Source organism: Cyprinodon variegatus, unplaced genomic scaffold (genome assembly GCF_000732505.1).
Source record: "Cyprinodon variegatus isolate N-32 unplaced genomic scaffold, C_variegatus-1.0 Scaffold890, whole genome shotgun sequence".
In the NCBI taxonomy this organism is placed as follows: Eukaryota; Metazoa; Chordata; class Actinopteri; order Cyprinodontiformes; family Cyprinodontidae; genus Cyprinodon; species Cyprinodon variegatus.
In genome coordinates this window covers 180,859-208,033 of record NW_015151343.1, presented here as the reverse complement: position 1 = coordinate 208,033, position 27,175 = coordinate 180,859, and the positions used below count along the sequence as shown (strand labels likewise).

Here is a 27,175-nt window from a genome sequence, read left to right as displayed (position 1 = left end):
GAAGCACTACTTATTGGTGCTTATTTAATAAAAATAGAGGCTTTGTTTGTGGAGTACTGAGTGTTTTCTCCTTAATAGTAATAGTTAACATTATCTGGCTAAACATACCCAAAAAGAATACAAGAGATTCAGTTTTGCTTTTTTTGAAAACTATCTTTTTAAGATAAATAAGTAGGAAAAAATAAAGTTCAGGTACCAGAATGAAGATGTGCAATGGCTGCTTTCTGCTTTTACCAACAGCCAATGAAAGCAGAATCAGAATATTTAATATATTTTGGTGATTATTGCTCAGCTAATGATCCAGCCTTAAAAAAATTATTATATAGTGACAAGATCCTTTAAGAAAATTATTTACAATTAAGAAACATATCAAACGGATTTTAATTGCAACAGTTTTATGTTGCTTTTTTTTGTCAGATAGTGACACTAAATCTTACCTATCGGTAACAAGGCATTAAAACACGGATAGTGGGTGTGAATTGATTTGCTGCAGGAATAAATGATAGCTGTGTTTTTTCATTGAAGGTAAAAGCCACTGGTATGTGGAGGGGGCTTGAGGGCTGTCCAAAGAGAAAGAGGCTTAAGTGAGCAGAGTCATCTGGTGGACTAAATTTCAAACTACCCCCACAGATACCATGATGCTACACGAGACAAGCAAAAATGCTTTCATACTGCAACCTTTTGAGAAGGTGGCAAAACCTAGAGATTCAGAGCCGCATATAAATTCCTGAATTTTCAACAAGGCAATTTACAAATTTATCTAGCAGGCTTGGAAAACTGAGTACATTCAATCCATTTAAATATTAATTATGTCCAATTTACCTTCCAGAAAAAAAAAACTAAATAAACTTACAATAACTTCCAACAACATTTCATAATTTAACTTTCCACAAACTGAACTGCAGAATGATGTCAGTATGTTTTAGCTGGGCGGTTAAAGGTTTGCAGCCAAGGCTAAAAGATTGGCGCTTTTAGTGGTGGGGCTTCATTAGTAGAGACAAGCACAATTCAATTAGATTTCAATTAGTCCAATGGCGGAGGTCAGAGACGCAGTGGGTTCCCCAGTAATTAATCCGCAGAGCCGAGCTGAGCCCGAGCTAAACTGAGCTGAGGCAAACAAAGCAGGGACATCTAGATGGCTGGATGGACGCAATGCACACAAACCTTCCATCTGTGTGTGTGTGTGTGCGTGGGTGTGTGTGTGCGTGGGTGTGTGTGTGCGTGGGTGTGTGTGTGTGTGTGTGTGGAAAGGAGGGGGGGGTGGTGGGATGGGGTGGATGGTTGGCGTCTGCCAGCAGATTCCCACTGACCTTGATTCACACCACACACACACACACACACTTGGTCAGAAAGGGGAGGAGGGAGGGATAAGGGGACAGATACTGATCTGGCACACATCAACACACACACAGTCATAAGAAGACTGGAAAACACATCAACAAACAAACAAACACACCACTGCACATGCACATTCACACTTAAGAAGAAAACACACAAACCCTCAAAGGGGAAGGGGTACGGCGATGGACTGAAAGGCAGGAAAAGTCGGTGAAGAGATAGATATTCATCTGACAGATGGAGGGATGGATGTAGGGAGTGATGGACCAGTCTGACATTCTTTTAGAGGAATGAATGCACAAGCAGAAGGACAGATGATGAAAGAGTAGTGCTGCTGCTGACTGAGAAAGATAGCCAGCCATTCATTCGGCTGACACAGGAGGAAGAGGGTGAGGGGATGGAGAGAGCCTGAGAGAAACAGACAGAGAGTGTCTTTGCTGTAGTCAACACAGCCGGCTCGCCTTGTGCACTGTCCATCGCCCCGTGGTAATACCACTCCCACCATCTGCCGCCACGCACTCACCAACGGCAACCAAGCAAATGCACATGAACACTGCAGTGCTGGTAGGTTACATCAGCAGCATATAAGTCATATAACAAAGCCCATAGTCACAGATCGGGATATTACAAGAGATTTGTGATTTGCAACCGCTGGTGTCAACATGGAAGCTTGCACGTTCCACCCAAACATACAAAAACCTCTCTGTTTCAATTTACCAGTTGCACCTCTCTGAATGAGTTCCAGATCTGTCTTCCAGGATAAAAAGATTTTTATCAGGAATCATTATCAAATCAGACTATAAAAAAAAAAAAAAACTATGTGCAAAATCATGCTATGTGTTTAAAGTTACAAAGATTGAGGTATCACTATGTAATACCACACAATATGGAAACACTGATTGCTGGAATGTGTTTCATCTCTCCTGTATGGTGGCAGAAAGCTACCGGGTCAGTTATAGCTGCAGTAAGAATGTCAGTAAGGTCCAGAAAACTTCTACCTTCTGCCGTAATGTTTCATATCTTGCTATTTTTACATTTATTGGAGTCTTATTTGGTTTTGTTGTGTTTAAAAAATACAAAACAAAAAAAAACATTTTCTGATCATCCTATATGCAGATAAGATCATACAGTTTTAATTTATTCAACAACTGTTTACGTTTATTCTCAGTAATTATTTTTATGTGAAGAAACAGTTGCTTTTTTCCTTAAGCAATGTTAGACTATGTTGCAAACTACCATTTTGGTAAATTAATAGGATTTCTTTTTTACTATACATTCTATTTTAATTTACTTAGTGACTTATTTTTTTTTATTCTACCTCTTATAGTTGTTCAGTCTTGTAACTTTTTTAGGGCTTTTTGCTTTGTTGGGAAAAGACCTGAATTTCCGTCACCATGGAACAGTGACAAATATTTCTAGCTTATTTTCTATCCTATAAATGACTTGACATGAATGGCCACAATACCCGGAAAGGCTTTGACATTTAAACATTAACAAATTGTTATAAGTGGGCTTAATAGTTTCCAAGACAATATTCCCTCACACCATTATAGCACCACTACCAGCATAAGCAGTTGATGCGCAGCAGGCTGGATAAATGCTTTTATCTTGTTTACTCCAAATTTTGACCCTGCCATCCGAATCTCACAGCTGAAACCAAGACTTCAAATCTGTGAAGTCTGTGTGAATTTTATCCTCCGTTTTCTTTTTTTTTTCCACACACTGCTATATAGTCTGTTTCAAGGTTTGATGCTCCTATGCATCCTGTAGTTAGTAACCTTTGGTTGTAATGTTTGCTTAATTAAGCTTCTGATGAGTTTCTATCCTCTAAACTTTGATGGGTCTTATTCTCTTACACCAGCAAAGACTATTATCTAAACAACTATTTTTAACTGGAAGCTTTTCCTATTTTTATACCATTCTTGGTAACACCAAGAGATGGTATTTGTGTGAAAAACTCCAGCCAATCAGCAGGTCTTTTTAAATACTCAGCCTGTCCTGCACCAACAGCAACGCCAAATTCAAAGTCACTTAAAATCAACTTTCTGCTCAAATCTGATGAATAGTTTTAAATTCAGGAAGCTTGTCTTCACACTATGTCTGAATGCATAAACAAAGCGGGCTGCTGCTATGGTATCAGCTGCATCACTGTTTCCGTCACTGACCAGTATCAACATATCTTGCAAAAAGGAAATTCGAAGCATACCTCAAATTACTCAAGTAAGAGTTTAAAAAAAAAAGTACTTGGTAAAAGGGCTGCTAATCATTTTTAAACATCTGATTTAATAAAAAAAAAAAGATGTAATCAGATAGACAGCTATGTGCAAATTCTACATAAGAATATAACTTGAGTGAAACTAAAAAGCACCACAAAGTCCAACTCCTTCTAAACGTACCGTTTTTTTCTAAAAGTTGGTCAAGTAAATGTAACTAGTTACTACCCACCTCTGCATAATCTAATAATAAATAAAAGTAAAATCATCATATTAAAGCTAAAAATGTTTTCATATATCTCCTTACCTTTGGCAAAAGACTAATGCCATAGATTCTTTGACATTTAGGATTTATCAAATGTTTTGTATTTAGTTGTGCTGATTTTTTTTTTGGCTGTCTGGACCTTTGAATGGATAAATGCCAGACTAAATGAATCCTAGCCAGGCCCATTCAGTGGGTGTTATGTGTTATAAATTAGAGAGCAGAACCATTTCATGATGGCGTTACTTGATTAAACAGAGCTGGATAATAGAAGTAAAGTAAAACAGTATTTATGAGGAAAGTTTGTTGACAGTAAACATTCCAGCTAAAACATCTGAAAGCAAAAGCCAGATAATCCCCACAGTGACTAGAGACTTCCTAATATGGTAGAAGTGAAGAGGGTAAGTCCAAGAAATGGAGGAGCCAGAAAATCCCCACGGTTACAACAGGTAAAAAAGTAGGCTAATGTTGGTTACTCATCAGCTAAGATTTAAAACATTTCATTTTTTAGATCATTTACAAAGTCCCTGACATATACAGCTGAGCACAGAACATTTTTTACCTCTGCTAGATTTATACTAAAGATAATCTTTAAATTCTACCATAACATTTCTTCCAACTAAAATTAGCTCTGGTTTGAATCTGATTAAAAAACCTTTAGGTTAAAAAAGGTGTCCCCATTTAAGTGTGGTAGAAGTCTATGCTGATTGCCAAAATTATATCCAGTCATGCTTCAGGCTTTTGTTCTATCCGTGATTGTGTCTTGCATTCGAATCGAAGAGCTCCTTTTTTAGCTGCCGCTGGTTTTTCCATGACTGACGGTGGCTTCAGCGATGAGGCTGCAATTGTGAAACAGATGCACATCTGGGAGTTATTGGAAAAGACACAATCCTATCGGTTGGTTTGTCATCTCTGCCAATCTGCTTAGCCCCAGGCACACTTTCTACCAACACATCAGCCTTCACACGGTATAAGATGACATGTCTGTGCATTGATGTATTCACTCAAGCAAAACACCCCAAAATCCCTCCCCCCAGTTCTTTTTGTGGCTCTTTTCACTCTCCTTGTATCTCTCTCTGAAACAAGCCAAGACACATTTGGAAGCAAAGTATTAAATCATAATTGCATTACTGAAATATTTAGATAAAAAAAAAGGGGTGAATACATTCAAAGTAAGGAGGAAGAGTCAGTGCTCTTTGAGCACATGTGTGTCTGCTGAAGTGTGCAGCATTGAATATAAGCAGCAGCTCATCGATTTAGGCTGAAAGACAGAGGAAAGGCAAAACTATTCAATGATCTGAATAAGAAAAATGGGTTCTTACCACTATCCAAGCAAATCTAACCTGTTTCAACTTTGCACCTCTCTCATTGTGTTGATAAAGAAGTTAAACAACAGCACTCATCCGTCAAACCAACTAATCAGCGATCCAAATGTGAGGCAGGGAGCCCTGGGTTACAGCTGTCAATCTACTGGTTACCTAGTCAGCAATGAGCCAGCCAGGTACATTGCAGCTCAGGTTACAACCAAGTGGTGGAAAACATCCAGGGTCTGGACTCCATCCAAGCTCTGCTCTGATCATTTTGTCAGGACAAAGAAAGGACAAAACAAAACAGGATTTGGGGATAAAAAAAAAGCCTGTTTTTAATCAAGGAGAGCGCTTACACTGCACAGCCACTGATCTGATCAAAAGTTGTAGGAGGTTTGTGCGACTTCTGGCCTGTTTTAGTGGGCTCTCTAACAGCGGCTGTATTGTTGTTCCTTGGCTTTTTGCTTCTCTAAAAGCTCTGCCTTTGAAATGCACCGTGAAATTAAATGTAAACAAGACAAGGACAACGGGAAGGAGGGGGGGAATGTCATCTCTGGGAGGTAACAGCCAGGCGCTGGGCTGTTAACTGCACATGGCTTTCATTACAGCCTTAAATGTAGGTGGAAAAAGAAACTGCTTAATGTAACTTAAGGAAGAGATAAGTATGGTACGAGTGAGAAAAAAATACACTTTTAATTGATGAGTCATAAAAAATGTAAGTTGGATACAGCTTCACCATCTCAGTAAAAAACTGTTAGATATTATTCCTGCAAGCAAAAAATCTGACTCTCACCTCATACTAAATGCATAATATCATAAACAAGTCAAACTGAACTTTTATTCCTGCTTTTGAATAGTTGCCTCAGGTCTTAATCTTTAAACCTTTGCCAACTATTTTCTAAAGTTTACCCCATATACTCTGATGTTTGTTACTTCAGAATGTCATCCTGTTTTACCATCCATTTATTTTCCATCATGTTTATCCATGCTGGGGTTGCAAGGGGTGCTGGTACCTATCTCCAGCTGCCTGCAGGCGAGAGGCGGGGTAAACCCTGGACAGGTCGCCAGTCTATTACAGGGCAACACAGAGACAAACAGGACAAGCAACCATTCACGCACACACTCACACCTTGCATGCACAAGGAGAAGATGCAACATCCATGCAGAAATACCCTCAGCCAGGAATGAAACCTGGAACCTTCTTGCAGCAAGGCAACAGTGATACCCACTGTACCACTGTGCAGATCATGTTTTATCTTTTTAAGTAAAATACTTTTAATATTTTTTTTATTTTAGCTAAGTAACAGTCAAAAAATAAAGTTAAAGTCAAAGTTGCTTTTTCCTCCTTTTGCTGCTTCGAGGCCTCAGCATTTACCATCCTCACTGTGCCAAATGCGAGGGAAAGTCAATATTTTGAAGTTTTACTGTAGTGTCTAATAAAAGTAGTAATAAAAGAGAGGCAAGACAGTGTTGAAATAAAGGCCATGCAGGAAACGATTGGGGATACAAAAGTGCTCTGGTCACATAAAACCCAAATAAAATGTTGAGGCATACATGCAAAATGCTGTGTTACAAAAATTCAATTGAACATCATTACAACCCATCCCCATGGTCAAACATGCTGGTCCAAAGAGCAATGTTGTCTCTGCAAAGTATTGTCACACAGTTTATTCATAAAAATTAAAAAAAAAAATAAAATACACCTTTCAGGTTTTTATTTGTAAGAAAAAACAAACTTGTGCTGGAGAATGACACAATTTCAAAGGATGTGAATTGGAAGGCACCTTCAGAGCAACTACGTAAATTTAGTCTCCCTGCAAGAAGTGCTGCTGCACAGATAGAACATGCCTTTATTTCTAGAGTAGATAAAATATAAAAATGAGAATCAAAAGGAACATTGCAGTCAAGAGCATGTCATGTTTACAGTCTTGATGACATATACTGACTCACATGCTTAGCTCTCATACTGTAGGGGTGTGGCAGCCTATCCAGCCAGACGTAAGGTCAAACCAGGACATTAGGACGTTATTTATTATCGTTGTTAGCACACAGAACATATACGCACACAAATCCCCGCTGCTTTCCATTCACCTTCAACTCACGGACAAACCCCCCCAAGAACTGCTGCAAGTACGTACAAGCAATATGAAAGAAATAAACGAGAATACCTAAAAAAAACGCGAAATATGTGCATATTTACCTTCTCATTCACAACATTTGAAGAAGTATCCGATCCTTATCTCTGCTCTAAGCTAACTAGCCAAAGTTTTAAAGAGCTGAAAGAAGCAATTATCAAGAACGCGATGATTTTGTTTAAAAATCTGAATCCATAAGAGGTTTGAGAAGAAGAGCTTTCTTTTTAGTACAAATAAAAATCTAACAGCCCTATGCAAGACAGATACTATGACTGATTAAATCAGAACAAGGTGCATCAAACAATTATTTATGTTCCTGTTTTTCAGCCATTTACACAAAGATGATGATAACAGGAGTTATTAAAGCTTTTAAAAGCAACGTTTTCAGCACTGAAAGATACTGCACACTGATAATTACATAATGAGACACGCATAGAGTGATACACTGACTGTGCCACCTCACAGAGAAAGTGCACATAAAATAAAAGTAAGTCTCTGAATGAATATTTACACAAATCTAAGTGAATGTAAATATTTATATGCTCACAAAGCACTATGGGAGTAAAGAAATAAAAAGAAAAATCCCAGAAAATTAAACAAAGACACACCTAACACAACTCAGACAAACACACAAAGTTCGTATAATGCTCAGTGCAAATACCAACCAGAGGAACAAAAAGCTGCTCAACTCAGGTTTAGCTCTTTCACACCAGAGAGGGAGGACAGACTAGCCTCAGCCCCTGACTGCACATTCATACTGAGTGACGACTTTAGTTTTGAAAGAAAACTGATGATGTCCCAAAGTCAGTCTAAGGAGCTACCAAACCCAGTTATTGTTTGCAGATTATGTGTCAGACTCTCTCAAGAAAAAACAATTATGTGATGTTGTTTGAGTCAAAACACTTGCAAAGTAGCTGCTTTAATAAAGTCCTGCTTTTGTCTGCATTTTCAGTCAAAACTCTTGGTTGATAATTCTGCCATATTTACATTTTTGTATGCCAGAGAAAATTGAAGATTTGCATCATATTCAGGGCAGCATGGTATTGAAATAAAAAAGTAATTGCTAAGCAATTTCTGAATATTGACTAACAATTAAACTACCATTCATAGTGATGAATTCTTTATTTTCATCAGCAAAGCTTCCCCACCATATTATATGTGTTTAAGAATCTCAGGCACTGGAAATATACATATAGTTTTAATCAAAGGAAACTAGAGATCATCCAGCTGGTCAAATATGTTACTGGCACACTGAGAGCGACACACGTAATATGATGGCTTACAAAATAGTGTGTCAGAGCAGTCTCTTGTGATTGTGATATTCCAAACATTACTATTTCGTGACAGGATTCTAGTGACTATATGGTGCAGCTGTGCGCCTTGCCTTATCCACTGCCAACAAACATGATCTGGACTTGATGCTGCCATATTGGGTTCATACAGAGCTAATCATGCAGGCACGACTCTGCATATGCTTTGAGTTTTAGCAGTCCTGTCACTGCCCAAGACTTGTAAGCATAAATACAGAATAAAAGATGAGAAGATACACAATGGCTGATTTTTAACAAATCTAAAAATGTGACCCTCAACAAAACAAAGTATCCACATTTCCAGACAGGGCAAAAAAAAAGGTTTCAAGATTAAAGCTTTCCTATCATATATTTGTGGCTACATTTGACCAACTTATTTCATTAGACAAAGTCACATGCTAACAATATTTGGACAGGATTTTATTGGGAAATGTTTAATTTAATGAAAGCTATTGTTGTTTGCAATTCCAGATAACTTTTAAAGAACACTAAGCACTTTTACAGCCATTGGTTCCTACAAACATAAAAATATGAGGTAAAAACTGAATAGAATGCACAGCATAATCAGAGTCTTTTTGACCAGTGGAGAAAATTCTATGTTTTCAACAAGAAAACAATATCCAAGAACCATCTCATTTTAAAGCAGCTGTTCTTTCTCAAATAGAACTTTGCTAATGTTACCATAGAGAGTAATCTAATACCTTTGTTAGGTACCAATTGTATGTATAACCACCATGTTGATGCACAAGATTATGTGAGTGGTTAAATTAGATTTATTATACATTTTATATTTTACAAGGATCTGACTATTTTAAAACAGTAATTGCTTATTTTTATTGTTTTTTTTATCCTTTAAAAGAATAGAGATAAAGGTGATTTAATTTGTCTTTATCTGATGCAAAGTTATATAGTTAACCGATCCTAGTGTTCTTAAAGGTCAACTGGGAGAATATGACTATAAACCGTGGTATGTAGAACAAAGATTTAAAGGGGCCTAGTTATGTGCTAGCCTATAAAAAACAAAACAAACAATAGAAGTCTAAAAAAAATGCATTGCAAACATTTTTATTGATAGTGTTTACTTGGTCCTTTTTGAGCCTGAAAATAAATTTTGGCATCGGGGACCATCGGCTGACATAAATATTGTTGCACACCATCTCCATCTGCTGGCACTACTTAATCATACATTCATCAATCTGCCAGCTTTCATAGAGTTAGCAGCCACCTTGATGAACTCCATCCTTCATATTGGATTCCAAGTGTTAGTGTCTTATCCAATGTATTTCTTGCCATTTTTCATGCTTGATCTTAAACTTTCCTTCTTTCTTTATTTCCATACCTCCACTGTGAGTTGCTTGGCTCTATTACTCTGATGTTTATTCATTGTGCACATAGACAACATCAGACTTCTGGTCACCGTAATTGTTTATGTTTACAATCAAATAAAACAAGAAGAACATTCATACAGTCATAATATGTGACTATAGGTCCCTTAAAATCATTTTCGTTAATTTAAGAATTGTTTGTTGGTTTTTGGTCAAGTCCAGTGGTTGTCAAAAGGCTCCTGAGAGGTCAGGTTCACATTTTTCATCTAGCCCTGTGTCTAAGGCAAACACTGACAATAAAGGGGCAGCATAAAATCTCAGGAAATTGGAAGGTTACAAAACAATGATACCTTTGGTTTCAACTGGTTGAAACTGAAAGTATCAATATACTGAATATGCTGTATATATTAATATACTTTCTATATAATAAACTGTATATATACCTGTATGTGTGCATACATGCAGTACATACATACCTAGAATTAAGAGAAGTATGAAATATCAGGTATTTTATGTTTAAATGCATCTTGAAAATACATCTGAAAGCAACACAATGATGAAAGTTCTGTGGGTCAAGCAAAATTCCAGAACAAGTAAGCCAACATAAAAGAAATACAAACTAGAGGAGGTAATGGAAACGGTTGCAATCGATTTGTTGGAGTTGGCTCAGTCTGATACTGAACTTTATCACAAACGCTGAACATCTCAGCATGAAGCCCTCTGATATCACCTCTAAAGACGAGAACAGAGGAATCTTCACACAAGTTCCTTCATTCATGTCGCTTTCCACCTCCAGCACAGACTTTTAAAAAAGCTTTTTCCATCTTTTCTTGTTTTACAGGTTATTTTCTTGGCTCCGACATCTTTCGCTTTCTTGCTATTTTTTTCTAACTCTCCCCGTTTCTATGCATCTTTTTCAACAGCTGCCTTATTAGCATTCTCTCTGTACATTTAATTGATTCCTCATGCCTTCCTGTTGTGAAAATGTCATTCATAATTCTATGTGATAGCTGGCTGGCAGGCTCATTGGTTTGCCGTTTGGCTGGCTGTCTGCGAGGAAAAGTGGCCGGTGACCCATTTGCAGCAGATACAATGAGACTGAAACAAAATCTGATTATAGGGACCAGATCAGTGCTTTTTTTTAAACAGCTGGCTGAAGCTAGACACAGTCCAAGCTGTAATTCATTCTTCAGTGCCTTTTAGCCTTTCTAACCATTATTTTTCCCTAAAAGGAAACATTGTTTTTGAAGATAAAGAGTAAGAGGTCTAGGACATTAAAGATGCTATTCTTGGGAAGTATCTTAGCAGTGTCCTAAAAAAAAGTACTTTCCCCCTACTCATACCCTTAACTAAAATCCTGTGCGACATAATCGTAAAGACCACTAAAGAACATCATAGGCAGGTCAGGGATCAAGTTGTAGAGAACTTTAAATCAGGCTTATGTCATAAAACAATATCCAAAGCTCTGAGTCTTTTATGGACCACTAGTTATGTGCTCCTCATGTCTGGCCTTCATGGATCAGTGACAAGGAGAAGAAAGTTCCCTGAAAAAAGCTGTAAGACGTCCTGTTTACAGTTCACATCAAAACCGATGTAGGGTAGACATCAATTGTAAAAGAGTGTGCCCTTTCTGAAGTGAGATCAAAACTGAATTCATTATCCTCTATGTGAAAGTGTGGCAGAAAACTGACTACATTGAAAATACCTTTTTTTTTTTCGACTGTAAACCTAGTTGAATCCTCATAATGCTTTAGGAATACTCTTCTTAAGGGAATGCTGATAAAAGCTGTAAAAGACATTGGTGGTAACGCAGAACCTAAAGCAGAATCGTTTGAATCAAAGTATATTCATGCAGTCCCAAAGCTCAGTTCAAGCCTAAAACTAACTAAGAATCTAAAGGAAGACTTGAAAACTGGTCTTCTAATTTGCCCTCCATCTAATCTAACTAAACTTGATCTTGAACAATTCAGATCTGTAGTTATGCAAAGCTGGTAGAGAAATACCCCAAAAACTATCAGCTATAACTGTAAAGAAGGGTGATCTTACAAAGTTTAACCAGCAGGACTGAGTACTTGTGAAGGATTTTAAATAACCATCCATCACCTATGCACATCTTTCATTGAACAATGAAATACCAGAAGTTCAAGAGTAAGCACACATTTTACAAAAAACAAAACCTATTTAAAGATCTAATATTTGTTTTCATTATTACAATGTTCTTACAACTCACTGTCATTTTAATCAATTTGGCCTCTGAAATCTATGTCAGAGTTTAGGAATCAAGGAAAGTGAATGTCCATCATACCAAACATGGCAAGTAGAGCATTCCTGAGTGTTACTGGAAATATAGGCATATACAGGCAGTCTTTTGCAATTGTAATATTGTACACACGTTTATCTTGAGGACTGTGATTTGAAATATTATGCAAATTGAAATCTAATGGAAATAATTCAGAATCTACTGATTCAATGTTTTCTGTGATTGCCGTTAAACATTACTACTGCTAGATCTGCCCTTAGATTCGTGCTCATAGCCACATTTTTGCACCCTTAAAAACACAGAGATACATGAAAAATAATTAGCAGACCAATATACACATGCAACCCCAAAAGACCATGTCTAGTTGTGTACCACCTACACAGCCAATAATCAACAAGATCTCAGAGGAGCATGGTTGTAGCTGACAGAGAGGGAGGTGTGCATGTGTGTGTCTGCATAATGGATAAACTCCTCAACCAAAATAAAACTGTCTTTCTCCTGTTGTTACAGAGCAATCAGGCAGGAAGGCAGATAGATTCAGACATTATGAGGAGGGTCATCTAAAAGCAGAAGGAAAACACTGCAAGGAAGTTTTAGGAAGAAAGGTCTGAGAGTGGAAGCATGAAACCCCAGGTGGAATCATCCTGATAAAGTCAATGTGATAATAAAGCCAGACAGATTGGAGCTGAGAGGAGCAGAAAAAAAGTGGAGTAGAGAGGACATAGAGATGTGAGGGTGAACTTACCGGATGCCTGCCCTGAGGGTACATGATCCCTGGAGAGGAGAGGCTTCCAGTCCGTTTGATGGCCAGGTTAGTCCCCTGGCCCTCCAGTCCTCTGCCCTCCACCTGGTTACAGCACCACACGCGCACAGAGACGCACAGAGACGCACAAACCCAGACGCTCTGGCACTCAGCGAGTCCTGTCCCTGCTCCTTTACTGGCTTCTGTCCTCTGTGTTGCTCTCTGTCCTTATCTTCTAACACAAATTCCCGCTGACACACAGCAGAACCCTCACTCCACCGACTCCTTTATCCAGCAGGGTCATGATAAAACGGAGCACCACACTTCTTCCTCCTTTGCCTTTCCCCAGTGAAACCCGAGTCAGTTTCTCCTCCTCTTTCACTCCTTCTTCTTCTCTGCCTTACAGTGTCTGTCCTTTTTTTTTTCTCAGCTTGTGATCAGTCCAGATCCACACGTACTGACATGACACAGAGAATCCAGTCCTCTTACACTTCTTCTACTCCTCCTCTTCCTCCTCTTCTTGTCCTTGCGCCCTTTCACCCAGCAGTCCAATGATGTGACACAGAAACATAAACACTCACTCTCTACCAAATAGTCCCCTTCTCTTCTTTTTCCTCCTCTTCACCCTGTCTCTCTGACACACTAAAGCCTTGACTGCTGCAGCAGAAATAAGGAGAGGAAGAAGGAGGAGGAGGAGGTTTGGGGTAGGGAGGAGAGAGTGAGAGCTTTGTTTTTAATCTAAATGTGGAAAAAAAAAAATGCAAGAGGAAAGCAGGAAAGAACAGCAGGTCAGTGGAGGATCCAGCGGGCTTTTCAGCAGCAAGCCCTAGACTGTAATATATTGTGCCTGTTGGCTTCAACACAAACAGGACAGGCTGCTAAAGCTTCTCTTAAGGTGGAACTGAGCAGATAGAGACTGTCACACACAGAGAGGGAGAGAGAGAGAGGAGGGAGGGAGACAGGCAGGCAGGAGATGGATTCATTTTCAATTGTGGTCAGATACACAAAGCAATCAGTCAAGCACAAAGACTTTGGCTCAAACAGATATGGATCCAGATACAAATACACAAATGCTGAGATGTGCATATGCAGATTCATGACAGCTAAAGAAGCACACATGCACGCACCCATTCACATGTACACATGTCTGTCAGAGTGATAAGTTTATTAGTCAGTTCACACCTTGCATGAAACTGAGTGAGAGATGATCGGATAGTAATCCAATCATGCTTAATTGCAGAGTAATCCAGTTTAAACAGATTCAGGCTTTACCAAAGACCTCTTGTGACATGATCCCTCAAACAATTTCTTCTAATTATACCGTCCCTTGCAGAAACGTATACTTCTTCTTTGGTTTCCATGTCAAAACCATTAACTTAATTTTACTTTAATGGTATTAATGTGAAAGAGCATCATCGAATGGCAGCTAATTGACAAGTTTATCTTTAAAGAGATCTCCTTTAACAAAGAAAATTTGAAAAATGATATGTGCACATGATCCTAGCCCCTAAGTTACCCAACTGTAAAACACTAAAGTGTAAGCTGTCAAACCTAGAACGAAGATTATAAACTAGAGAAGCAATTAATGGTAGCTCTGGAAGAGCTGTAGAGATTCACAGCTGATGTGTATTTACACAACAATCACTTCACACATTTAGCCTTTATTGGAAAAGGGGCTGAACGGAAGCCTTAAATCATTTAAGGCACACATGAAGAATGTGGACGAAACAAAATAAGAATAAAATGAAACCCACAGGAAGAATTCAATATTTTTTTATCGCTTGCAATCAAAAACATGTAAGTGGCAGAGACACGGTATCTTGAATGTACTCATCCCACAAAGAAACATAGTGAAGACAGCAGAAAGATGAGGATACATTTTACAGTAGTAATATTTATTTAGGTAAATGTGACTCAGTGATGATTTTTTTTTTGTTAATCATTTAATCATTTAATGTTAATCAAGTTTGTAGGTTTAGTGGTAAATACTGACAGTATAGTGCAAGATTTTAATAATCATGCCAAAAGATGAAGATAATAGCCTTAATTTAGCCTTTAATGGAATTTTTCACTTAATTTGCTTTGCATAGAATATGCGCGAAGCGGACCTGCTGACATATGGCTTTGATAATGATCAAAATTATAATATTTGTCAACCAGCAACTGTGTCCTATCTGACCACTTTTTAGTAACTTTCAAATAGAATTTAAACATTTAAATTCCCCAAAGAAAAAGGTGTTAGTTGAACAGAACATCATCAGGTAAAAAAGTAGTACATTTTTAAAAATTCTGATCCCAATTTGATCTCCTCTGTATCAGAGAACGATATTGCATGGGGCGCCCATTTTATACATTTCCCTCCGTAGACTGATGATTTTGTTGACGGAGTCACTTACTGTCTGTTTGTTGCTTTACACAGCACTCCTAAAAAATAACTTTATTCATAAGAAGCTGCCTTCCTGCTTTAATTTAGAGCTGTGTAATTTAAAGCTATTGCCAGTGGAATTTAAACCTACTTTTCACAGCTAGAGAAAACCTACTTAATTTAAAAAAGAATGTCTACTGGTGTATAAATTCACCCTTCATAAAACAAGAGCAGCCTTTCTCTTCATTAAAAGAGGAGAATATAAATGATCTAGTTCTATCCAACTGGTACAATTATCAGACAGCATAGCATTAACTTCAACTGTTATGCTGATGATATTTAAATATCTTTGTTCATAAATCCTGATGAAACTAACAGGTTACATAGACTAGAGGCATGTCTTTAGGACATTAAAACTTGGGTGGCTTTTTCTGTTTTTCAATTCAGACAAGACAAAAGTAATTGAGTTATTGAGAAAGAGTCTTTGAAAAAGAAGCTGATTAGTTGGCACTTCTTCTAAGTTGAATGAAATAGACTTCCAGTAACAACATAAAAAAAATAACAACTTGGTGTTATTTTGATCATGGTGTGACAGTGGGTAGTGCTGTCGCCTACCACTAAGAAGGTTCTGGGTTTGATTCCCAGCATGGGGTTCGTATGTTCTCCCAATGTATACATGGGTTCTCTCTGGGTACTCTGGTTTCCTCCCACAGCCCAAAATTATTAATTAGATTAACTGATGTCTCTAAATTGTCCTTAGCTGTGTGTGTGCATGGTTGTGTGTCTCTGTGTTGCCCTGTGACAGACTTGCGACCTGTCCAAGCTGTACCCTGCTTCTCACCCATAGACTGCTGAAGATGGGCAGGGGCCGCATCGCGCCCCTGATGGAAGAAGTGAGAAAAGATGGATCGATTGATGGATGAATTTTCATCTCCTGATGAAAATCGCTCCCTTGTAGATATATCCAAATGTAGTTAAAAGCCTTCAGCTGATCCAAAATGCTGAAGCCATAGTTCTGATCAAAATGTAAAAAAGAGAGATCATTTTTGTCCTATTTCAGCTTCCCTTCACCGACTTCCTGTTAAATCCAGAATATATTTTGAAATCCTCCCTCTCATGTATAAAGCCCTAAATAACCAAACCCAACCTGATTGTTCCTTATGGCCCTAACAGAGCACTTTGCTCTCAATCTGCAGGTTTACTAGTTGTTCCAAGAATTTCTAAAAGTAGAATGAGAGACAGATCTTTTAGTTATCGGGTTCCTCTCCTGTGGAAACAACTAGCAGTTTTAGCCCAGTGCTAGGGCTAGGTGATGTGGCTGAAAAATGTGTCACGATGTAAGCCCTTCATATCAGCCGATATGCATTCATTTGCATTTATTTTTTTATCTATTTAAAAACAAAACCTTTAACCTTGAAAAAAAAATGGTCAGCCCTGCTATCAACTTTATTTAGTTTTGCTGTGAGAGGCTGACTGTCACCACATGCTCATCCAGGAGTAGAGACTACTGTAGAGTCAATGACTCAATGCAGTCAACATGGTTCCCTTAGATACAAAACTTTTAACCAGTCAGTCTGTATGATTTGATTGGTTTGCCTCTGTAAAATGTCTTGAGATGACATGTCCTGTGAATTGGCGCTATAGAAATAAACTGACCTGAATCGGGGGAAAGCAGATATTTTTTGTTCATCAACCAAAAATCGTCCAAGCCTCAAACTGACAACAACAGAATTATCAGGATTATCTGTTTTCATGACAGCTGGCGGCTAATCCTTAGTCTTGCACTGCAAAATTATCCAACACAGCCAGAGCCAGTATAGTTTAATACCATCCCTTTATGACTCTGAAGCTTACGGGAGAGCCTGTCTCATTCTTCTAGCTCTTATGGTAAAACTGTTACCAATGGTATAATCTAATTGTACCATTTTGGAATAAACACCATCATTTCTTCTTTTTATTTTGATGATAAGGAGACCATGGTTTTAACCTTATTATTATGCATGAACCATGCATAAAAAACTGTGAACAGTTTGGTTAAGCACTCAGTATCCAAGTCAGGTAATGCAAAGAGACACATCCTATGTTTAAAAAAAACTACTTTTCATAATGTCCAAGTGGTGCTTCATTTTCTTTCCAGTAAAAAAACTGAGTAAACTGGTTATCTGAGGAGTAAATAAACTCTTTAAAACCGAATGATTTTACAGTCTTTTTTAAAAAGAAAACAAGGATATAAATTAAAGTGTACGTGTTTAACAAATGAATGCAAAAAAGAAAATGTAGCTGGAGAAATGACTTTCAAGTCCAGTCATTGTGAGCAGATATTTGTCATAACTGTAAGTGCTGCAACAGAGGAATGCCTGTTTACTGCCAGGGATGTAATCAGAATCAGTAGGTCGAGTATCTCAAGGATTACTGGTGTAACACTCCAGAAATATCTCAGCCGCCCGCAGCAGGATAAAAGTGTCTGCCTGTCTGTTTCTGGGTGCTGGATCTGGAGCAAATGTTATTTACAGGAGTACCCAGAATGGACCTGAACCTACCAAGACCTGATATTTAAAGACTTTCCTCGAACAGCACACCGGGCTGTCCCAGACATCTTTTGGCACTGGTTATAATCAGTTTATCCTGGCCAGCTCTGCCTTTGAACTTGATCACACAGCCATTAATCCGACACTGTAGACTTGGGTGCAGTCAGTCATGCCATCCATGGAGGATTTTTAGTAAGACAGAAACTGCATTTGATAACAAGAGGGTGAGGCAAAGGACAGCTCCAAAGCCTCAATTAGGGACACATACAGACATCCTATTATACCCAACACCACAGTTCCTTTTGGGTAAGCCTAAAGCCTTTTTTATGCTAATCCCCCCTGAAAGTCACTGTCAACTTTGGGCAGTTATTTCTGATGTCAAGCTTTTATGTATAAAAAGTATTAGTTTCTTAATTTTAGGTTAGATTCTGGAAATGTGTTTTTTTAATTTTTAAAACATTAACAACAACTCAGCTATTGCCATTAACAATGGCAATAGTTTTGTTTTGCTTCGAATAGATTTGTGAGAGTATGTCGGAATTAATAGGAGTTCATTCACTGTATAATTAATAGGAAATAGGGTCATATTCCGTTTCCCTATGTAGGGTTATTTCATTTTAGCTTTATTGTTTACCTTTTAGAAGAAAAGCTGAATAAAATAAAATTAAGGTATTTGGAAATGTTACAAAGCAGTTCTAACAAGGTGTCATGATTCTGCCCTTTGGGGATTTCTTTTAGTTGCTTTTTTTATTTTTCAGTTATACCTTGATTTTTGTCATTGTAGATGTTCTCTAGTTATATTTAAGCAGTGTTGTGTTTTTTGAGTTATTCTCTGTTGCCCCCTTGTGCCAGTCTCCTTCCCCCTACCTATCTTCTAGTTACCTCTATCCACACCTGCTCCCAATCAGCTGATTAGACTATTCTTTGTTCTGTCTCTCATATATACTATTATTTGTTTTAACAACAAAACGTTTTTATTGAGAACAATTGTATGCTATTTAAAGCACATTAGGAGGGGTGTACCACAATTAAGGTTTACAGTATAACTAAGGCTGATTTTTAGTAAGGCATGATGGGATAGGGCACCTGTGGAGCTGGTTAACAGTTACCTTTTGTATCTCTGGTTACTTTTGCATGTCTTCTTCAGTCTCCTTGAACCTGCAGATGGTCACTCACACTGAGCCTGGTTCTGCTGGAGGTTTCTTCCTGTTAAAAGAGAGTTTTTCCTCTCCACTGTCGCTACAAGCATGCTTGATGCAGGAATGCAGAGAGTCAATGAGCCGATGCAATTGGCTGGTTTTCCTTGGATAGCAAACTTTAAACCAATCTGACTATATGAGCTGGTTGAATCGTCTCTAAAGTGCCTTGGGATGACGTGTTGTGAATTGAATAAACTGAACTGAAAATGTGAATGAATTGGTCATCCGGTTTTATAATAGAATTAACCAATAAAGACTGGCACTTTTAAAGGAATTAACTCAATTTGTGATTTAATCCAGAAACAAGAAACAATGGGATACACAAAGTAAACTCTTAGTAAATGAGAAATTGCCAAACCTTGCTTACTGTTATTCACTATTTAGGCTAAAGCTGGTATCCAGACTGCAGCATGCCATGAGCAATGCAAATTAAAGCTGTCACCTTTAGGGAACTAGGACTGCAGTGGTGAAAATAGGTTTAAAAACTATAAAACTGTCAGATCAAAACTGAACTGGATGGTTCGGCATAAACAATAATTCTTTAGGCGGAGCTTTATAAAAATATATATGTGCAAAGAAAAACAATAAATAATCTAATGTCTAAAGCAAAACAAAAAGCTCTAAATAGAGTTGAAAATATTACATAACAGCAGTGCTCTCTTCTCAGTTCTAATTATTCACAAGTAAAACAGGCATCATTGTTGTCGTTCCTGTAGCGCTGGAGGTTAGACACTGAAAAGAGTCAGGGGACTGAACTTCACAAAGAGAAGCACAAGCCGGCCAGCATTCAAACCCAGAGACGTCATGCTGGGAGGCAACTGTGAATGCTTAAAAGAAACATTACACACCACTTGGCAGATCACCATAAAATGTAGAGAGGAAATTTGTACCTCCCTCATGATGAATGTCAGCCATGCTTTCTTTATATTTTCTTTTTTGTCTTTTCTCTGAGCGTGTCTAAGTGGTTTAAAATAAAGACAGTCACCCAGGGATGCTCTAAAACCACCACCACCACTATTCCTCATGCAGCTCTTTGCACTAATCAGTATTATCTAATTGTCTAGCATGGATTATGCAGGTAATTATTCCCCCGACTCTTTACACTGGGTGTCAGAATGGCAGATGGGTAGACACACTAACTCAGACAGAGCCACCAACACTGTTATGATAGGACCTGGTTTTGGATTTACTAAACATGATATGAAGGAACTTCTTTCACACCTTAAGCACCAAATCAGTATAAATTGCCTTAGGCATATGTCACACTAACTATTCAAATAAATGACCTAAGTATGATCTTGCATAATCTATGTCTAGTTTACTGTAAAGTTAAATGAAGCAAAAATTATCTACAAATAGTGGGCTGTTCTGCTTTCATTAGAATATCTTGACCAATGCAGGGATCATAAATTAAATCAGTGGATATAGGGTTCAAAATCTTAAGAACATTATAGACAACAGACAGTCGTGTGTATAAGAGCAGATAAAGTATTTCTATTAGCATGAGCTCATCTGGCTGCAAAGTCAGAAACTTGATGCGGTCTCCTGGGTCTCCACTAAAAACCTTTCAACATCAAACTAAACTTGGCAGCATTACTTCACATGATTTGATTGAGATAAATAGTTGACCCTATAATTCCAAATAGAAACTGGATCTTTTCTTCTCATAAAGTGCCTTGAGGTGACTTGTGCTAAATAGATACATTAAACTGAATTGGCTTTTGTCCATCTAACAAACTATAAATAATACTTAGATGTCATATAAAATCCCAGAATGTAATAAAAACAGAAAAAGGCTTTATCATAGATTTAAATGTAAATGCAGTAAAATGTGTCATGACCTCCAACTTATAGGAACAAATATGTTTTTGTCCAGAAAAGTGAGATGACGATGATTTAAAACTATAAAACACCTAAAGAAAAGGACCAACAATTAACCACAACTATAAAGCTGGTGATGTTAAGATTCTAGACTCATCTTTAATTAAAAAGTTTTCTATTATTCTTACTCATATTAATAATATATGCCATATACTATTATTATGAAGCAATATATGACTGACAACAAAATTGTTTCACTCTTGGACAAGTGGGAATAAACTTTAAGGTTTTTCAAAGGTGTAACTGTTAGTTAATTAATCAAATATCAGGTGCTCCTGGTATAAAGTGTTCATTAGGTCTAAATGTGAATGAATCTTAAAATGTAAGAGCATTTAAATCTACTTATCACATTACATTTCTTAGAGCTTGTGTCAAAATATAGAGTTAGAAAAATTAAACATAACCAATACCAGCTGGTCTTAATTGATTTATTCCAATAAATGTTACCAAACAGGAAAATCTACTGCCTTATCTGGTCACCTGTTTGGATTTATAACAACACGTTTTCCCGTGTTTTCTACCAGTAACGACAGCATGTAATATAGGTGATAGAAAATCAATATGAATACTTACACGTCTCAATTTAGACTGCAAGGAAACGTATCAACAACTCTTCGGTTCCACCTTAAAAGCTCGGGACTCGCTGCGCGTGGTGATTGGAGGGAGCCCTTCCTGCTTTTAACCAATCGCCTTGAGGAAACCCCACGTTGGGTCCTGATGTCACATGGAAAAGGGGCCAATGGGGAGCCGGACTAGTTTGTTGAAGGGGTGAAGGAAAGAAGCGGTGGAGGAGAGCTGGGGAGTCTGTGGGGGATTGTGGGGATTGAAGTTCCAATTATTCTGCGCGCGCGCGCGCACGCACCCCGTCAGTCACGCTACATAAATGCTCAGTAAATTCTGCCGTTAATTTCAATCCAGCTATTTCTATCACACACACAAACAGCACACCCCATACTCACACAGACAGACAAGCAAAACCCAACACATTCACACTGAAGATAATCACCTCAGAGAAACAGGGATAATATATATATATATATATATAAAGAAGTAAAAGGATAGCGTATTCATGCTACAATAAAAATAGTACACCTGGAGCAGCAAATGGCAGAACCTACTGTACAAGGAGGTCAGCGTACACACAATATTTTTTGTTTAATTTGAGGCTATCCTTTTAATTTTTCATTCGTTTTATCAGCCTGGTGACTTTATTTTGAATGACATTATTTGAAACTGCTATAAAACAGAAAGTCTTACAGAGGCAGACATGACCAAGTCTGCAACACATCCATACACTTCTCCTCTTGGTTCATCGTTTGTTGTATGCCCCTCCTCTAAGGGTTGATTACTTTCATTTGTGCCGTGTCTAAGAAGAAAAAAAAAAGAATCATCTCCATGTCTCTTTTACTCTGCATCTTTACCCTTGCCCCCAATCCAGCAGTAAAATGGTGGTATCAGTATCGACAAGTACCAACAAATAGGGTACCGATACCATTTTGAGAGCCAAAAGTTTATTCAACTATTGTCACTCATTCCAGGTAGGCAATTAAGGCTACATTCACACTGCAGGCCTTGATGCTCAATTCCGATTTTTTTTGCGAAATCCGATTATTTTGCGTTGCTGTTCATATTTACAAATATATGCGACTTGTGTGCGATCTCCTGTGTGAACTGCAGTCATATGACGCAAGTGTCCCGCATGCGCAGTAGAGGACGCAATGACGTCACAGGCCAGCGTGCCCTTTTTTTCCGGAAGTAAACATGGATGGTAGTCCCGGCGCGCATCTAGCGGTCTTTTCCAACCATAAAAACACAACCTTTTCAATATGGTTAAACATAAATACTGCTCTCCGCATCATCATCTGCCATGGTTGTTATTTTTCTTGCCACTTCTGCAAAGCAAGACGCAGAATACGGACCTTTGTCGGGTATTAATGACGTTCAGGTCTGATGAATGTGCCCTGGCTGTTCACACACAGGCCGCATTTGAAAAGATCAGATTCGTATCGGATTCAGGACCACATAGCCAAGTGGCCTGGGTCGGATTGGAAAAAATCAGATCTGTGTTGTTCAGACTGCCATGAAAAGATCAGATACAGGTCGCATATGGGCAAAAAAATTGGATTTGGGTCACTTCAGGCTGCAGTGTGAACGTAGCCAAAGAGCTCTACTGGATTCACTTTGTATTTTTCCTGCTTCACAAAGGTAGGCAGCATCTTGACAAAGCCATGATGGCATATATTTTACATCCAAGTAGTATTCAGTTCTTCAAATATACACACACACATCAATTTTAAACAGATGGTATCGGTATCTGCCAATTCTGCACAGCCAGGTATCGTATCAGGGCCTAAAAATGGCATTGGCGCAACACTAATTTAAACAGTGTAAAAACTTACGAAAGGAAACAAACCTGTTGGGGAACAGCCAGATCCCCTATTGTTGGATGCAAACTTGTTTTTTTGATACAACAACAAAAAAAGTTTTGAGGCTGAAACACCTGCAAGGTACAAAAAGCTAGCTACATTTTCTCTCCTGCATCAAGTTTTAGCTCTTTGAAATTGGCTTGATGAATAAAACTGACATATTATTGTTGTTCAGGTTTATGAGACTGACATTCATACTGTATCAACATCTTTGGCACCTTGCATGACATTAGTCTATTCACTGTGTTCTTTGAAATGTTTAATTTGATATGTTTATATCTGTCAAGGGGTAATTTCCTTTTGTTTGATCATCAGACTGGGGCTTGTTGTTCATAAAAAACTTCTTGAAATCAAAGTAGAAGGGGGAAATCCTTTTTTTTTTAAATGGAACATATTTGCCTTTTGACATAAATTTTAGTTTTTAGATAAGTCAATCAAATAAATTTCACTACTTCTGCATTTTTAATGACTGACTGAGTATAACCCTTACTTCATATGATGCTTTTAATGAGTCAAGAATTTATGCAAATTCGTGGTGGGATCTTAAAAGTTCATTCAACCTTAATGAAGGTGTGAAATGTAAAGTGTGTGAATGCAAAATGAAAAAATTACATTAGCTTTTTGTTTCATATGACTTCCTGTTTTTCCTCCTTTTTCATAACCAATAATCAAATAAGCTCTTGTTTTGAAAGTTGAATAACTTTACCTGCAAGCTGCAATCTAGCGTCATTTATTCTTTCACCAACATAGAGAATGCATCTTGTACAGCTCCTGTGTTAACAGTTTGAGACCGACCCAAGACAAGTCGACCAATCACATTGCAGTATTGTGGTTTAAAGGACATAGTTGAACCAAACTAAACATGGTAGCACAGAAAATGTATGCATAACAGCTGCAATCACATCTGTTTTATCAGAATTCCTGATTTATTCTCTAAAAGAGCAACATCAAGAGCATCAAGGTGTCATGAGTTATGGTTTCTCATGCCTTCTGCTGTGATTGGCTAAAACCAAACGTTGATAGGCAGGCATTAGGTGTAGCTTTACCCTATCAGCTTGGATTTTGTTGAAAGTGAGCTAGAAAATACAACAGATAAATCTCTCAATAATTCCACCAAGCTCAGATCCAGAACCATAGGACCTTCTGGGGGATGTAGCAGGAGACAAACTCTTTAAAACTCTCACAGCCAAATTAACCAAGGTTAGCAGTTGGCCTTACCTATTTTTAAAGGCTAAAGTTTACGTTTATATTGATTTAGGGTTTCAATCCATTTTTTTCCCCCCCACGGTGCCTATTTTAAATAGCTAAACAAAGCACTAATAGTTAAACAAAATACTTAATAATCAATAATTATTGATATTTAGCAATGCGAAAGGCTTATAAAGAGATTAATTTTTTAATCATATTGTACAGCCCCATGTAGAACTGAACCTGAGTGCCACACATCATTACTCTTGTTGCCAGATTAAAAGCTTTGTTAGAGAGAAAAAGCATTCAACATGCAGAGGTGAGATAACCTTCCTCAGTGCAGACAGAGCTTCTGCATACCATACCCACACATTAATTAAGATTATTGGTAGGCTTGCTGTGACATTTGCACAAATGTTAAAATACATGTCATAGAGTGGGACCAATGTGTAGTTAATATGATGTAAAAAAAAAAATGCTAGGCTAATGTCTACAAACCTCTAATGCGCCCAGTAGCTTATAAAAAATAATTATACATCCTACAAAATCAGATGTTCATGGAAAGAGAAACAAATGTCTTATAGGTGCAAATATAATTTTGTACAAATTGCACTGCAAGTTTTAATGTCTGTTACTGTTTCATTCTTTGGATCTATAAAATACATCCTTAGTTGAGCCACTAAGCATTTAATACAGAAGATTCAACTTTCAAGCCAAGATGACTGATGAATCCTTAGAGATGAAAAATAAATAAAAAAGAAGGTAATAATAATAGCACAAAACCTTATTTAACATGCCCTAAAGCATGCAGCACGGTGCTATTAGCTGAAAACCTAACACATGGGCTTTGTAGGAATGTCTGACCCCTCAAACACTGTATAGAGCCAGGACTTTATAGTGAACTCAGTTATCGGACCGTTCAGGGAGAAGACTACTACTTTTCGCTCCCTGTTTGGTCATGTGACTCTGGCTCGCCCCCATGGTGTCTGCATTATCTTTGTTCTGTCTTGTCCCCAAAACAAATCCCATGGTTCTATGTGAAAAGTGCTCTTACAAAGCATTCTGGGATATATCTGCTTGTCTAGTCTCAAGCTGCATTATGGGAAATTTTGAGTCCACTGCTTTTTTTTTTTTATCCAACCCCTATATAGTTATGTATATAGGGGTTATTGCAGATGTTTGGACACCAAGGGATGGCATATTTGTTTGTCTGGACTGCATTTATGTAATTTCATATTGGCCTTAAATATCAAATCATCTTTTTGAGCTGAAACTTCAACCCACACATCATCATTTGTCTACATTTTTTCTCCCGTTTTTGGTACATCAAGCAGAATTAGGCTGTGATGGGTCAGCTACGTGCCAGTTATGGACTAGCAACCTGTTGACGGTGTACCCTTGCCTGTGATTCTGAAAGGATGTAGGTAATGGATGGATGGATGGACTGATGGACTCCAGACAGAAACCTTCAAACCTCTTCACACGGGCACCTGAAGAACTAGAGGTAGACATTTATATATATATATTAATATTAACTTCAATTTCTCCATTTAAATTCATATATATATGTCTGTTTTTTTTTTGTTTTTTATGGCACTAGTGGCTCGTTTTTCTGACAGTAGGCTGACAGGAAGGGGGGAATGAGAGAGGGGGACATGCAGCAAAGGACCAGAGGTTGGATTCGAACCCGGGTCTGCTGCATCAAGGACTAAGGCCTCCATACATGGGTTGTGCGTGCTAACCACTGTGCCACCTGCATGCCTGTTTAAAATAATATCTAAGGAGTAATTTAAAAATGTGCTTAATGTCATTATAGATTCCTTATCTTGGATAATGAGTCCAAGAAACATTTTCTTCCACTACCTTAAAGGCTTTTGCCAGAAGTGAGTAGATTCATGTCAGATGATGATGCTGTGAAGCAGCCAGTAAGAGCTGTAATCACAGCATGTATAGACCTTAAGTTCACCATGGATAATATTATATGATGCCTTCCTCTTAGCTTTTTTTTTTTAAGATCTGAGTTCAAAGAACTCAGTAGATATCTATCAGCGAGTGATTCTTTCTCTTCCTCTAGCAAAAACACACACCCCTACAAACTGAAATGTCAGTGAGATGATCTACAGATCCCGACTGAATCCAGCTAGTAACAGAACGCTGTGAAGAGAGAGAAACCTGATGCCTGTGATGTTGGAATCTGGATAAACTCCAGTCCTGTTGACACTAGATAAATAGATGCCTATTCACACTCAAACACGCAAGAAGAGGAAAGCAGCGTCACTCACACATACCCATAACACCCCCACTACATACACACACACACACACCTACACCCCCCCACACACTGGGGATAAATAAAACTGCCATGTGTATGTACCTGCGATGTGTTAAAGGTCCCCAAGTCCCTGCAAACACATGTGGTCTTTTGAACATGTGGAGCAAATATTTGGCTTTTCTTTGTGTGGATACGTGTGAGAGGTTGGTGTATTTATGGTCGTGTCTGGGCATGATTGTGTATGTTTTTGCAAGCTCACTTTAACTTCCTGGCTGGTTATGTTCTGCAGTGCTTCGTGCCATAATTAGCTTCATCCAGCGTATTTCCTGCTGCTGGCTGCAGGAAAGAACATGTGTTTGCATGTGGTCATCAGCATTGTGTTAGTTCAACTTTCAAGCACATTTTGATTAAATGGATCCTAAAT

General features: G+C 38.0%; 1 protein-coding gene across 1 annotated transcript in view; it reads right to left on the bottom strand.

The window, feature by feature from the left end:
• The window catches only part of LOC107099627 (transducin-like enhancer protein 2), a 38,808-nt gene extending 25,091 nt beyond the window's left edge, over nucleotides 1–13,717 (bottom strand). Inside the window, exon 1 of the mRNA XM_015397834.1 lies at nucleotides 12,896–13,717. Coding sequence (XP_015253320.1) covers nucleotides 12,896–12,919 — 24 coding nt within the window. The 5' untranslated portion in view covers nucleotides 12,920–13,717. The remainder of the gene's footprint in view (nucleotides 1–12,895) is intronic.
• Between the last annotated feature and the right edge of the window lie 13,458 nt (nucleotides 13,718–27,175).